Genomic DNA, 11396 nt, shown 5'->3' on the forward strand with positions numbered 1-11396 from the left:
CTCCTAAGACCCGAGAATCCCACTCTAACTTGCATCTCCTCGCCTGAAGATGGGCTCTGGCATCCCAGGCCTCACCGCACCTACCGTCAAGCACATGAAAACAAGAGGTAGCCGACATGCCAGTGAGTATAAACTTAGTATGATACAATCAATAAAATATGAGAATTAAAATGACAACTAGTTCATATGAAATCCATAAAGATGCAATATAATGCAATTCATGATCAGAAGCCGCGGCTATCGATAAATATCAAGATCAAGTGAATCATCTGGTCATAGGGTACCCAAAGGAAGAGAATCCTCCAGCAACATCAACCGGCTCATCCGCTCGGGGTGGGGTGTTGTGTTTTACAATCTCAAGACTATGGTGCGCCTATAGAGAATGTTCAGGTCATAGCAGAGACCTCGGTATACACTATGCCAACTCAATTATAGCCCCATACGTCCAACAAATCAAAGCGACCTCCGCTATATCAAATCTGAATCGAAAAGTGGCTCAAGGTGCAATGCAATGATGCAAATTAATATCATAAACTCGATATAATAATAAGTTCATCTCAAGACAATCATCATCCACAAATCACAAGTAATTCATCGAGCCATATAATTTACAATTTAAAATAAAATTGATACTTTTACCTCGTATATTACCAACCGTAACATATATTTCAAATATTACCAAAAAGAGATCAAAAGATGTGGTTGAGAAGTCTTGAACCCCCAAAGTCTACTATAATATCAACAAAATACAATATCAACTAAATTCTTGTTCCATCCAAGAATTCGACTCAAAACCAACTAAAAATATGATATACCGATAAACAAACCTCGATTCGCTACCAATTTAAAGTAAATAATCTTGAGCCAACCCAAGTCAATACCATATCTATTGATATAGAGAGTGAACTAGAACTTTTTGGCTGTGGATTGACTGTTCAACCGAATCTGAAAATACAAAAGTCAATATCTCGGATAATTTATCCAAACAGAGCAGTTTTTTTTACAAAATTCATAATTAATTCAATACTGTTTCAAATCAAGATCCACAAATTGGATATGCAAGAAAACTCAAAGACCAACAATTATTCTTCACAAAGTTTTTATCAAATAAAGTCATTTACCCATTCATTCATAACCTGGAACGTACAACATAATTCTTGTGAATTATGCATCAGTATATATCTAACACATTTTAATATTTTGAGCATAACTTCCACAATACCCAATGTAATCAAGCCAATCTGATACCATTTCGAAGACAAGACAATGTTCTATAACTTTTATTTGAACATCAAATCCAGAATCCCTACCAATTAATCCCAGAATTTAGATAAACAGAAGGTATGGACACAGATCTGCACTAACTCGAAATTCCAAACCAGTTTTAGTAAAAATCATATATCTCTTTCATTTCTTCCCGGAATTGAGTGATTCAAGAACCAAATCGAAGTAACTCATCGATGCTCTATAAGTTTGATTAAGACCCTAACACCAAATCCAATTACAAAAAAGTCATAACCTCGAATTACAATATTCATTCTTCACAGTTCATACACAGAGTTCGATTTTGACACAATTTGGTAGAAAAAACATATCAAATCCGTTTCTAATTGGCATTCCATTTTTACAGTGGCTACATAAATCTAACAAATAGATCTACAAGTTCTATTTGAAATTCTTAGTGAACAATATATATAAACCCGAAAATCAGAAGCAAAATCTCATCGAATTGGATAGAAGCTATGCAAAATCGAGCTGACAACAGCTTCGATCCAATTGAATCCTTGATAAAAAGTACGATTTATGACTTAAATCGAAGCCTAGGATGTTATAAACACAACCTTTCAAGAATTTTTGAATTTCGACATCGAACGGAGAAGTAATGGCAATTCTACAGCAGCTGCTACAGTGGTGACGAGAGTGGATTGGGGGTAAAGTTTTCTTCTTTCTTCTTTCCTTTCCCTTTCCTATAAATGGTAAGGTGTGTGTATTTATTTTTTTAATTGTGTAATCAAAGTGTACACTTCAGTGGTCAAACTATCTATTTTCTTCTACTATACATTTTTCTTATAACTTTAATTTGGACGACCAATAATTATCATTATTATCATATTATTATTTGGGGCATTACACAAAATACGAAAATTTTGTTTTAAATTTAATGATTCTTCCTTGTAAATTTTATAAAAGTTTATTCAGATAAAAATATCTACAGTAAATCTAGCTTGTTACTCGATATAAGACATACAAACATCAAATTAGAAAGGTATAAAAACATAAATTCACCGTGTTTAATATTGAACGAGCTTATCAATTTTTTACTTTTCAAATCATAAGATTGAGTTTAGAAATAATGAATAAAATCTTTTAAAATTTCGAAACTTTGAGATGTTCTTAATAATTTTTAGGTTATACACTGACTCCGATACCAATTATAAGACATACCATTTGCCGCTTTACCAAAGATTATAGTTTGTGGTAACCGTGTAATTCAAATATTTTAAATTATACAACAATTCAAACATCACATTTCAATTGTTTTATCCCGCAAGGACATTATTGCACACCAACAAAAAGTGTACAGACATAAAGACGAGTGTCCATGAATTAATCCGCGAAGCTTTGTCATGTCTTTAAGATGCATGAATTTTTCATCACTATACATTTCTTTAAGTTACGGAAAGACGTGGAGTATTTTATTCGAGACCACTTTAAATAGCTTTTTTTAATTCTAGTTTTAAAACAATTATCGCATTAGATTACATAAAAAAAAAAACAAGATCTCCATATTTTACTAAATTTCATTCAAACAACAATTAAAGTAAATGTAGATATATAAATATAAATAAGAATTATAAATTAAAATAATTATTTTATCGGGGCTCATATTAATAGCGAGGGTTCTCAAATCAATCTAAATTTTTTGTGGCATTTTAAAGAGAGAAATTGAAAAAAAAAATGATTAAAAATATCAGGGGAAAATAAGCAAGTTCGATTTAATTAAAGTTGCTGAATTCTTCTTTCACTTTGTAAAAGTTGGTTGAAACTAAAATACAATAAATCTAGTGTGTTGCTCTTGGTATTGGAGGAAAGGAATAAAGACATAAATTCAAAGAGTGTCCATGACTTAATGTTTGAAGCTTTATTGTATGAATTATTATATATTCTCCTTAGATCATATATAAAACCATGTTTGTACGGAATTTTTCTAACTTCAAGTGAGGCTTTTCCCTTGGATTGAATAAGCTCGGTTCGCGGTCTCGACGCTCGCGTTATTGATGAATCTTAGTTATATTAACCCTTTAACCTCTTTAGACTAGTCATGTACAGGTATTACTAGCCATCGTAGATCATACATGCATGGCTACTAGAAGCCACTGCGGGTCGTATTCGGTTTAATTCGGTTCCTAATGATACTCTCCTTTTGGCAATAGCAGAACTCATAGTATGATTGGAGTGAACTAAAATTCTAAAGGAATGAAACTGAGGTCTCAAAACTTAATCATTCGATGTGCATATATAATAGGGCTTAATTCCGCCTAATATATTGTCCACGATTAATGAACGAAAATAGAAAATTATTTATTAATTCAATTATTTGTTGATAAGAGATAATAACAATTATTAATATTAATTGGAAGCTAACATCCTTTGAAATTTTACGATTTTGGATTTGTGTGTTTTTTTTAAAAATAATAAAGTATCTTCTTTAATTCCCTATAAAACAATGTTGCTAGTTTGTAAATACGTATAAGAACTATTATACCATAAATCCATTAAAATAAATTAAAAATAATTGTTTACTACTTTTTGTGTGTGTGTGTGTGGGTGTCTTTTACTTTCTCTTCTTTTAATAAAATAAAAATTATATTCTTAAAAAAATTTATCATAAAAAAAAATCATTTTGAAATATACTAAGTATCACTACCATCTAATTAAATATATAAGATTTTTAGTTCTTGAAAATATTAAAGGAATTCGGACCAAAATTTTGCTTTTATATATATATTGATAAATTTTTAAAAGATTATGAATCAAATAATTATTTCTCTAATCAATATCAATTATAAAGAGAGACGAACAAAATATGCTTAAAATTTCAGAAGGAAATAAAAGTAGATATAAATAGAAGAAAAGCCATCAATCATGCATCTGAAGATCGAGGCAAAGCCAAATCTCTCCAGTCAAAAAGTGAAAGGAATTTGATTTGCCGAAATCACACTCAAAGGATAAAACTTCGTGAAGGATTCCGTGCATGGGTGTGCAGTATATATATCATCAATGCCCAAGAACACACTCATACATACATATCGAAATGACGGAAAGAGAGAAGGAAATTAAACATTTTGCTCACGAGCATCCGTTGATTTTTAACGAATCAGAGGAGATTCCGTTTTGTTGCAATGCATGTGGGCTGCGTGTGTTGTCGAGCCCTTCTTACATCTGCACCGTTCAAGGTTGCAACTTTTATCTCCACGAACCATGCACGCGGCTTCCGAACAAATTGAGTCATCGTTTGAGGAATAATACACACGATCTTCTTTTGCTTGCTAAGCCACATCATGAGGACTGCATGTGCAGCAAACGCGGGAAATTATGCAAGAATTTCACCTACCACTGTGACAAATGTGGTAAAAATTTTAATCTTGACCCTTTATGCTGTTACCCTTTGGATATCCAGATCAAACACATAAGCCACAAGCAACACCCGATGGTTGCCATTTGCAAGGAATCTTTGTTGCTGTGTGACGTCTGTGGAAGAGAGCACAAGGGCTTTTTCTTCGCATGTCACCAATGTAATTACTGTATTCATCAGGATTGTACCTCATTGCCCAGCATTCTCAGAGTTAAAGGTCATCTTCACCCTCTCTCCCTCATGTATTCGGATGCATTAGAAGCAATATATTCCTCCATGCCCGAATGCATAATTTGTGAAAAAGACACATCACTATTGTTTGGGGCTTATGCTTGTGTGCGTTGTTCTTCTACTATAGCTCACGTGGATTGTGCGGTATCAGCAATGGAGGATCCAGGTAACTAGTTGTGGTTACAAAAAAATAGCATTTATACAGTTGTATGACAAAGTAGAGGGATTTTGTTAATTGGTGTCCTAATTGTAGTAATGTCCCTTTCCAGGTAAAATATACGATCTGCCCCCTCTAGACGAAGCATTTCTGAGTTGGATTAAGTGCGCAGTACAGAATACTACACCCAAGAGCGATGGTGAGACAATGTTGGAAAAATACCACTCCGCCCCCGCCCATTCTTTGACCTCGAACAATGAAACCACGCTTGAATCCGTCTGCAACGCTTGCATTCGGCGCATAGAACCTCCTTATTACAGCTGCAGCCAATCTGCTTGCGGTTTTCTCCTCCACAAAATTTGCACAGATTTGCCCCTCTTTATCAATGATGTGTTTGACGACTCACGGGAACTGGTTTTCCCAAGATGCAATGAATTCTTTTCTCTGTTTTTTTGTAGGCTTTGTTTACGATTTGGCAACGGTTTTGGATACTCATATGCTCATTCCGGTATTTTCCATCTTGAATGTGCCTTAGCTCCAGAGGTCATCAAGCATGATTCACACAAGCAACACCCTCTTATTCTGGGTTTTGGTTATTGGTTGGAAGATATTAGATCCTGCTGCGGCAAAATAAATCCTTTATATTATGACATTTACAGTTGTACTCAATGTAGGTTCAGCATACACATTAGTTGCGCTCTTCTGCCTAAAACCGTGACTCACAAATTTGATGAACATCCCCTCACTCTAATCACCGATTCTTTAGCACAAGACTTGGGTGGTGATCAGTTTTGCGAATTCTGTGAAGAAGACATAAAACTGTCGTACTGGTTCTACCACTGTATGGAATGTGACCATTCCTTTCATGTCGCATGCATTCCCTCAACAGGGAGATATTCAAGAATCAAGTTTGGAGGCACCGTGGTATTGCCAGCTTGTCACGGTGATCATCCTTTGACTTTGGTAAGAATGCTGAGTGTTGGTAGCCAGACTTGCGGTGTTTGCCACGAAATGATCGAGGGCTTCAGAGATGGGATGGCTTTACACTGCGCCGAATGTGACTTTTGGGTTCATTTCAGATGTGGATCCGAGTCTAGTGAGGCAACAGTTTCAAAACCCTATCTAGATATATCTGATTTGCAGTTTCTTTGAAATGACTATGCATAATGATGGGAATTACTTCGATTTGAAGTTTATTTATATTCCGAATTTTATTCGTTTCATTAGCATATAGAACTATACATTTGCCCACTCTTATCATATATCTTTATTTAGTGTTACATTAAAATAATTATTTTGCAAACTTGTCACAAACAAAGAGTTCCAATTAACGAAAAACTAAGTATTTAAAGAGATTAAATTTTGCAATAATTTGTTAAATGCAAATGAAGTAGTCAGTCAACTTAATATGATAAGAATAGAATTGAAAGCGAAAACAGAACGAATCTATAATCTATAAATAAATAAATATACATATTTTGATTGTATCAATCAACGTATAAATAAAAGGGGAAAAGGCACACAAATTTGTGGGTTTTCAAAATAAGGTTAAATTAAGTCCTAGAAGTTTATACAAGTTTTCAAATTTATGTCTTTATTCATCAGAATCATGCAAGGGGGGCTGGCTCAAAGTAGTTGCCAGTCGTCTTCCAGTGTACAAATATTCTCCGGCATATCAGAGGAGAGCTCGTTTACGAGATCAAGCTCTCGAGCCTCACAAGTGTGATCTGTCGATGTGTTCCACATCTGATACCCTGTGGGCTTAGGGGAAAGTCGGGTCTCGGATATTGTAAAAAGAGGAGCACCGTTTGATTGATCTATCAGCTCGGAAGCACGTGAACAAAAATCATCGAAATCTCCTGATTGAGGAAGAAATTCAAGATTGAGGGACGACGTTATAATAATCGATTGTGATAGAAAAGGTTCAAATGATTGAAGGATAACATTAGAGAGATTCATGCATACTCTTGTCTTTACAGTAAAACCCAATGGCCAAGGACGAATCAATCGAATCGAGCGGCATATGTCTTACAATACTGCAGTTGAATCCCCGAGGAGTTAGTTAAAAAATAAAACGGATTGTAAAATTATAGTACCAAGTCAGAAGATGTTGAAAATCAGGTAACTTGAACATTAATCATAGTTGAAGAAGAGTCTGAGTTAAATTTGCGGGATCAACTTACTTGCAATGGTAGCTTGATGTATCGACGTCTAAATTACCACTCTTAATGTCAACAACCTGCCAATCAAGATCGTAGTGAGTGGATGCGCTGCAGCATGCCATCATCGTTGAGAAATCATTAGAACTTCAACAAAAACAAGGAGTAGACCAGATTGCGAATCACAATGGAAAGAAAGATTTAAAATCATAGAATCATGTTTCAATGGTACCACAATAGGATGCATGTAATAAAATATCGATAGAGATCACTGACATTATGGCCAAGGAATGAATCCTATGGCTTGTTACAATGCTTTATGTCGAGGCCTACGGTGTCATCAGGCTGCACAAATCTTAATCTCAAATTATTCAAAGCGTTCCAAATATAAAATGACCTTAAATGTCCTATTCTAAGGCTTTTTATCATGGATATGACAGTTCCTTGAGACAGATGAAGGAGCGCCTACCTTTGGTACACATGACTCAGTAAAGATAATGCCAATTAAGGTAAAAATTGTTGCTGCCAAACTCGGACTTAACAATAATAGAGCGTCAGAAGAGAATTAAGGTACTCCATGCGCAAAATAAACTCACATAATGGACTCGTGAGGGTTCATCATTCATAACTATTTCAGTTGAAAACATAATGGAACAAGTGAGTTTCTCCATTTCTAGAATCCTGAAATATGACCAAACATTGGATATGCCAACTGCGCGGTGCCCGGTAATTCGAAGACAAAAAATGTAAGATCGGGCAGGACACCACACTTATGAAGCCACCTTTCGATTTTACAGACAAAATCACTCATTTAATTACAACGAAGATGGCTTGTTAAGCTGCAATAGCATGTTCTCCAAAATATAGTATGCAGAATGCACAACAATCGTACTTCAGCCAATTCTAGAGCTCAAATCAGAAAGAGATCATCTTAGTATAAAAATTGCGGCACTCATATTATAATTTAAATATCAGACAGGATACTAGTACTAGTAGCTCTCTAAGGGTAGGCTAAGGGATTGGAATTTGTGATCATGAAGATATTTTACACAAGAGACTTCACGCGCAGGATTGCAATAACCTGCTGAACTTCGTGTGGATCCAGATAGAAAGCCTTTTCATCTTGCACTCCAACTATGTATGTTGAAGCACCAGGCCTGCCACCCAAAATACCGAGGCTCTGTGGAAACATGAGTGTGGCACTCAGGAGTGGAAGATACCTGTCGATAAAAAGAATGAAAATATTGATAACACCCAGAGGAAACTAACAAAATGAAACAGTACACATTATTTGCTGTAGTCATACGAAATCCAATAACCCTTGGGAATATTGTCCACAATATCATAAGTTACACCAAGATACGATATTTCTATGTAATAAACTAGAGTTAATACATACAAAATTTATTCCAATCTTCACTCATCCATTTTTATAAGAATTGCTGGGGGAGAAAAACTACAGTGTTTTATTGCTAACACTTCGGCTGTAAAAGGTATTCTTTTTGGCCACGTTTGAATGGCCCTATCCTTCCTACTCCCTCGTCCGAAACTTAAAAAATAAGTGCAATTTGATCAACCTATCGTAACTCGTGTAAAATAAAATTAAAAATCGTTCCAATCAAGCGCCAACCCACCATCCTTACCTGCCTCTCTCTCATGTAACAAACAGAAAAAAATAAGTTCTTCATCACTATACCATCAATAAGTTTCCACATGGAGCATACAGTTCATGAAAGATAACACCTTAAGCCTATCGGCATCTTACAAAGACTCGAATATTGTAATAAAGTAATCAAGAAAATAATGCACACGAATTTTTATGATGATTTGTTTCAAAGTCTCATTTCAGAACCTTACTCAAGAGTCCAAAAAAACACCTTCCGACTGCTCTCCATGACGTGTGGATAGAAGAGCACCATAACTATGCATAGTGTTAAGATGTATGGAATGCAAATAAGCTTGCAAAAACCACAGTGAGTAATTTTCATTGGTTAAAATATGACTAGCCCGAGTCTAGAAAAACCTGGACATCATTATTTTTCTCTAATATTATACTTAAAGATCTTTACACCATTTCACAGGTTAAAAAAAAAATCCTTTCACAAGTCAAACATGACTAAAAGCAAGTTTTACAAGTGTCGTGTCTTTCTAATACGATTCAGAAACCAGTTATCGACTAGATCCCATGTTGCAAGCCATCTCTCAAATAAAGATAAAAAATGTCTAAGGTGGCAACTTTACGGGCCCCATAAGAAATAAAAAGATGGAATCAGATTTTACTGGGGTATACATTCGAGTCTATAATCGTGACAGAATAGAGACTGCAAATTTAAGGTGAACACAATCAAATCCATAATCGTGATAGAATAGAAACCGTACCTTGGGTTGACTTTTTCCACACCTAGAACCAATGGAACCATCAATATAATAGGACCCCAGACAAGTTCACCCCCGCTGAACTCTGACAAATGTATGGATATATCCTCAATGCAGAGGACAGGAGCTCCACCTCTTTCCCCATCGCTACCAGAGACGACGTATATGGTCATCATAGAGGACAAAACTCCATTACCAGTCTCCTTGATTTTGTTACGCACCATACTTTCCCAGGTGCGGCACATGGCATACGGGCCTACCCAGGAACCCGGAGCAAGGCCGTAATCCTTTCCAGCTTGGAGAAGATTGTGTATAGAAAAAGGTGAGTCCTCAGCATCTCCAAAAAGATGCAATATTTCCATGTAACTTTGATCAATTGGCTGCATAATTATAAACAAACCAATATGAACATTTAATTTGCCATAAACCATGGCCGAATCTCCTGGGTTTTTATGGGATAGAGATTAAAGCGTCCTCTGTCTTAACGATGAACAAAAGTTAAAACATATACACGAACCATCCCTATCTAATGATTTAATTTGGTGTAAATAGTATAATACCTTGTGTGGAGATTTCCTCCACGATCGTCCTAATTTATGAAACAGAAATGCCTGTGTAAACATGCAACAAAATCAGTACAAATGATTATCCCAAATATTAGTAAAGACATACAAATAGCATCAAGAATAATGCCTGAGCAACAAGCATCTGGCTGCTCCGAAGCATGCAACCCCAATTAACATCACCAGCGTACTTCGTTTCCCCGATGGACACAAAACCTAAGGAATAAACAAAACCACATTATCTACATCATCATCATCATCCAAGTATCCCATTCACACATCCATTCAATATTCATAAAAATACCTTTCCGATACGTGATCAAGATACGAGATGAAAAATCCTCGACAAATGAAGCAAATCCCTCGCTCTCAGCTGGATCTGAAGAGTTGGCATTGTCGCCCTCCTGTGCAACCCGATAACACACTCCCAAAAGCCAAATATCACTCTTGGAAGCCGAACTTCCAGTTTTACCAAACCCCAATATTCTTCTCATTGATATACCATTCATCATTACTCTTCTTACAGCAGCCTTGCACCCCTCATAATAGTTCTTCCCACTACCCGATTTTTTTCTAACACTACAACTTTTAGAGTCACTTTGTCCGTGATTACTACTCAAATTCCCCAAAATAGATAAAGCCGGTGGCCATACACCTGACCAAAGAACTCCAGGCTTTTGATTCGTACTACTGCCAATACTCGATTCTGCCTCGGGCAAGACAGAACCCAGAATTTCCTCCGGACGACAAACAAAGTTACAATTTTTCTCGTTATGATTATCAACGCGATCGTTGTCTTTCTCTAGTGAACCCTTCATGAACTAATCATCGACACCGGGGATAACAAAAAAATAAAATAAAAATCGGCGCCCCCTAACAACAGCATCCCACCAGAACAATTCAATATCTGAAGAAAGAACAAAAATTTCCCCACAATCAAATAAAAAAACGTGAACTTCGAATTATGAGCAGATGAATCAGTTCTTTTAAAGGGAAAAAACATCGTTTACTGCACGAAATAGACAGCAGGGACAGAATTAAAGACGGGATTAAGTCAAAAACAGAAAAGGGGGGATTCCAGAATGACATAGCGTACCGGTGATGCCAACGTTGTTGAGACTCGAACGTGAGCAAAAACCACGTCCGGGTGGGCCGGCGTTGCGGCGTTTCAGTTCGAGCTAGAGTTCTCGAGGAGAGCTTTCCGTCTGCAACAATAATTAGTTTGCGTGCAATAGGCACGTTGCACATTCTTTGCCCGATATTATATATATATT

At 36.0% G+C, this 11396-nt stretch overlaps 2 protein-coding genes across 3 annotated transcripts; one reads left to right on the top strand and one right to left on the bottom strand.

Annotated features, from left to right (window-relative positions):
• Positions 1 to 4183: 4183 nt before the first annotated feature.
• LOC140974259 (uncharacterized) lies at positions 4184 to 6279 on the top strand. The gene is made up of 2 exons (XM_073437624.1): positions 4184 to 5033; positions 5137 to 6279. The coding sequence occupies exons 1-2, from the start codon at positions 4256 to 4258 to the stop codon at positions 6174 to 6176; spliced, it is 1818 nt and encodes a 605-aa protein (XP_073293725.1). The 5' UTR covers positions 4184 to 4255; the 3' UTR covers positions 6177 to 6279.
• Positions 6280 to 6474: 195 nt separating this feature from the next.
• On the bottom strand, positions 6475 to 11356 carry LOC140974267 (cysteine protease ATG4-like). 2 transcript variants are annotated; one of them, XM_073437631.1, is made up of 9 exons: positions 11219 to 11356; positions 10427 to 11029; positions 10253 to 10338; positions 10120 to 10170; positions 9563 to 9939; positions 8265 to 8403; positions 7208 to 7263; positions 6990 to 7060; positions 6475 to 6883 (listed from the first exon to the last, which is right to left on the bottom strand). In XM_073437631.1, exons 2-9 carry the CDS (start codon positions 10938 to 10940, stop codon positions 6651 to 6653), a joined length of 1527 nt encoding a protein of 508 aa, XP_073293732.1. In that variant the 5' UTR covers positions 10941 to 11029; positions 11219 to 11356; the 3' UTR covers positions 6475 to 6650. The 2 variants fall into 2 exon arrangements, with proteins under 2 accessions (XP_073293732.1, XP_073293733.1); XM_073437632.1 differs by having other exon boundaries at positions 10427 to 11131.
• Positions 11357 to 11396: the final 40 nt, after the last annotated feature.

Source organism: Primulina huaijiensis, chromosome 3, assembly GCF_012295235.1.
Source record: "Primulina huaijiensis isolate GDHJ02 chromosome 3, ASM1229523v2, whole genome shotgun sequence".
NCBI classification, from domain to species: Eukaryota; Viridiplantae; Streptophyta; class Magnoliopsida; order Lamiales; family Gesneriaceae; genus Primulina; species Primulina huaijiensis.

Bases quoted from the DNA above. Each gene is read 5' to 3' on its own strand.
- LOC140974259 (XM_073437624.1), top strand. From the start codon at position 4,256: ATGGGTGTGCAGTATATATATCATCAATGCCCAAGAACACACTCATAC. The intron at 5,034-5,136 runs GTAACTAGTTGT...GTCCCTTTCCAG, and splicing joins ATCAGCAATGGAGGATCCAG to GTAAAATATACGATCTGCCC.
- LOC140974267 (XM_073437631.1), bottom strand. From the start codon at position 10,940: ATGAAGGGTTCACTAGAGAAAGACAACGATCGCGTTGATAATCATAAC. The intron at 10,339-10,426 runs GTATTTTTATGA...TTTATTCCTTAG, and splicing joins CTTGATCACGTATCGGAAAG to GTTTTGTGTCCATCGGGGAA. The intron at 7,264-8,264 runs GTTATTGCAATC...CTTGATTGGCAG, and splicing joins ATCCACACGAAGTTCAGCAG to GTTGTTGACATTAAGAGTGG.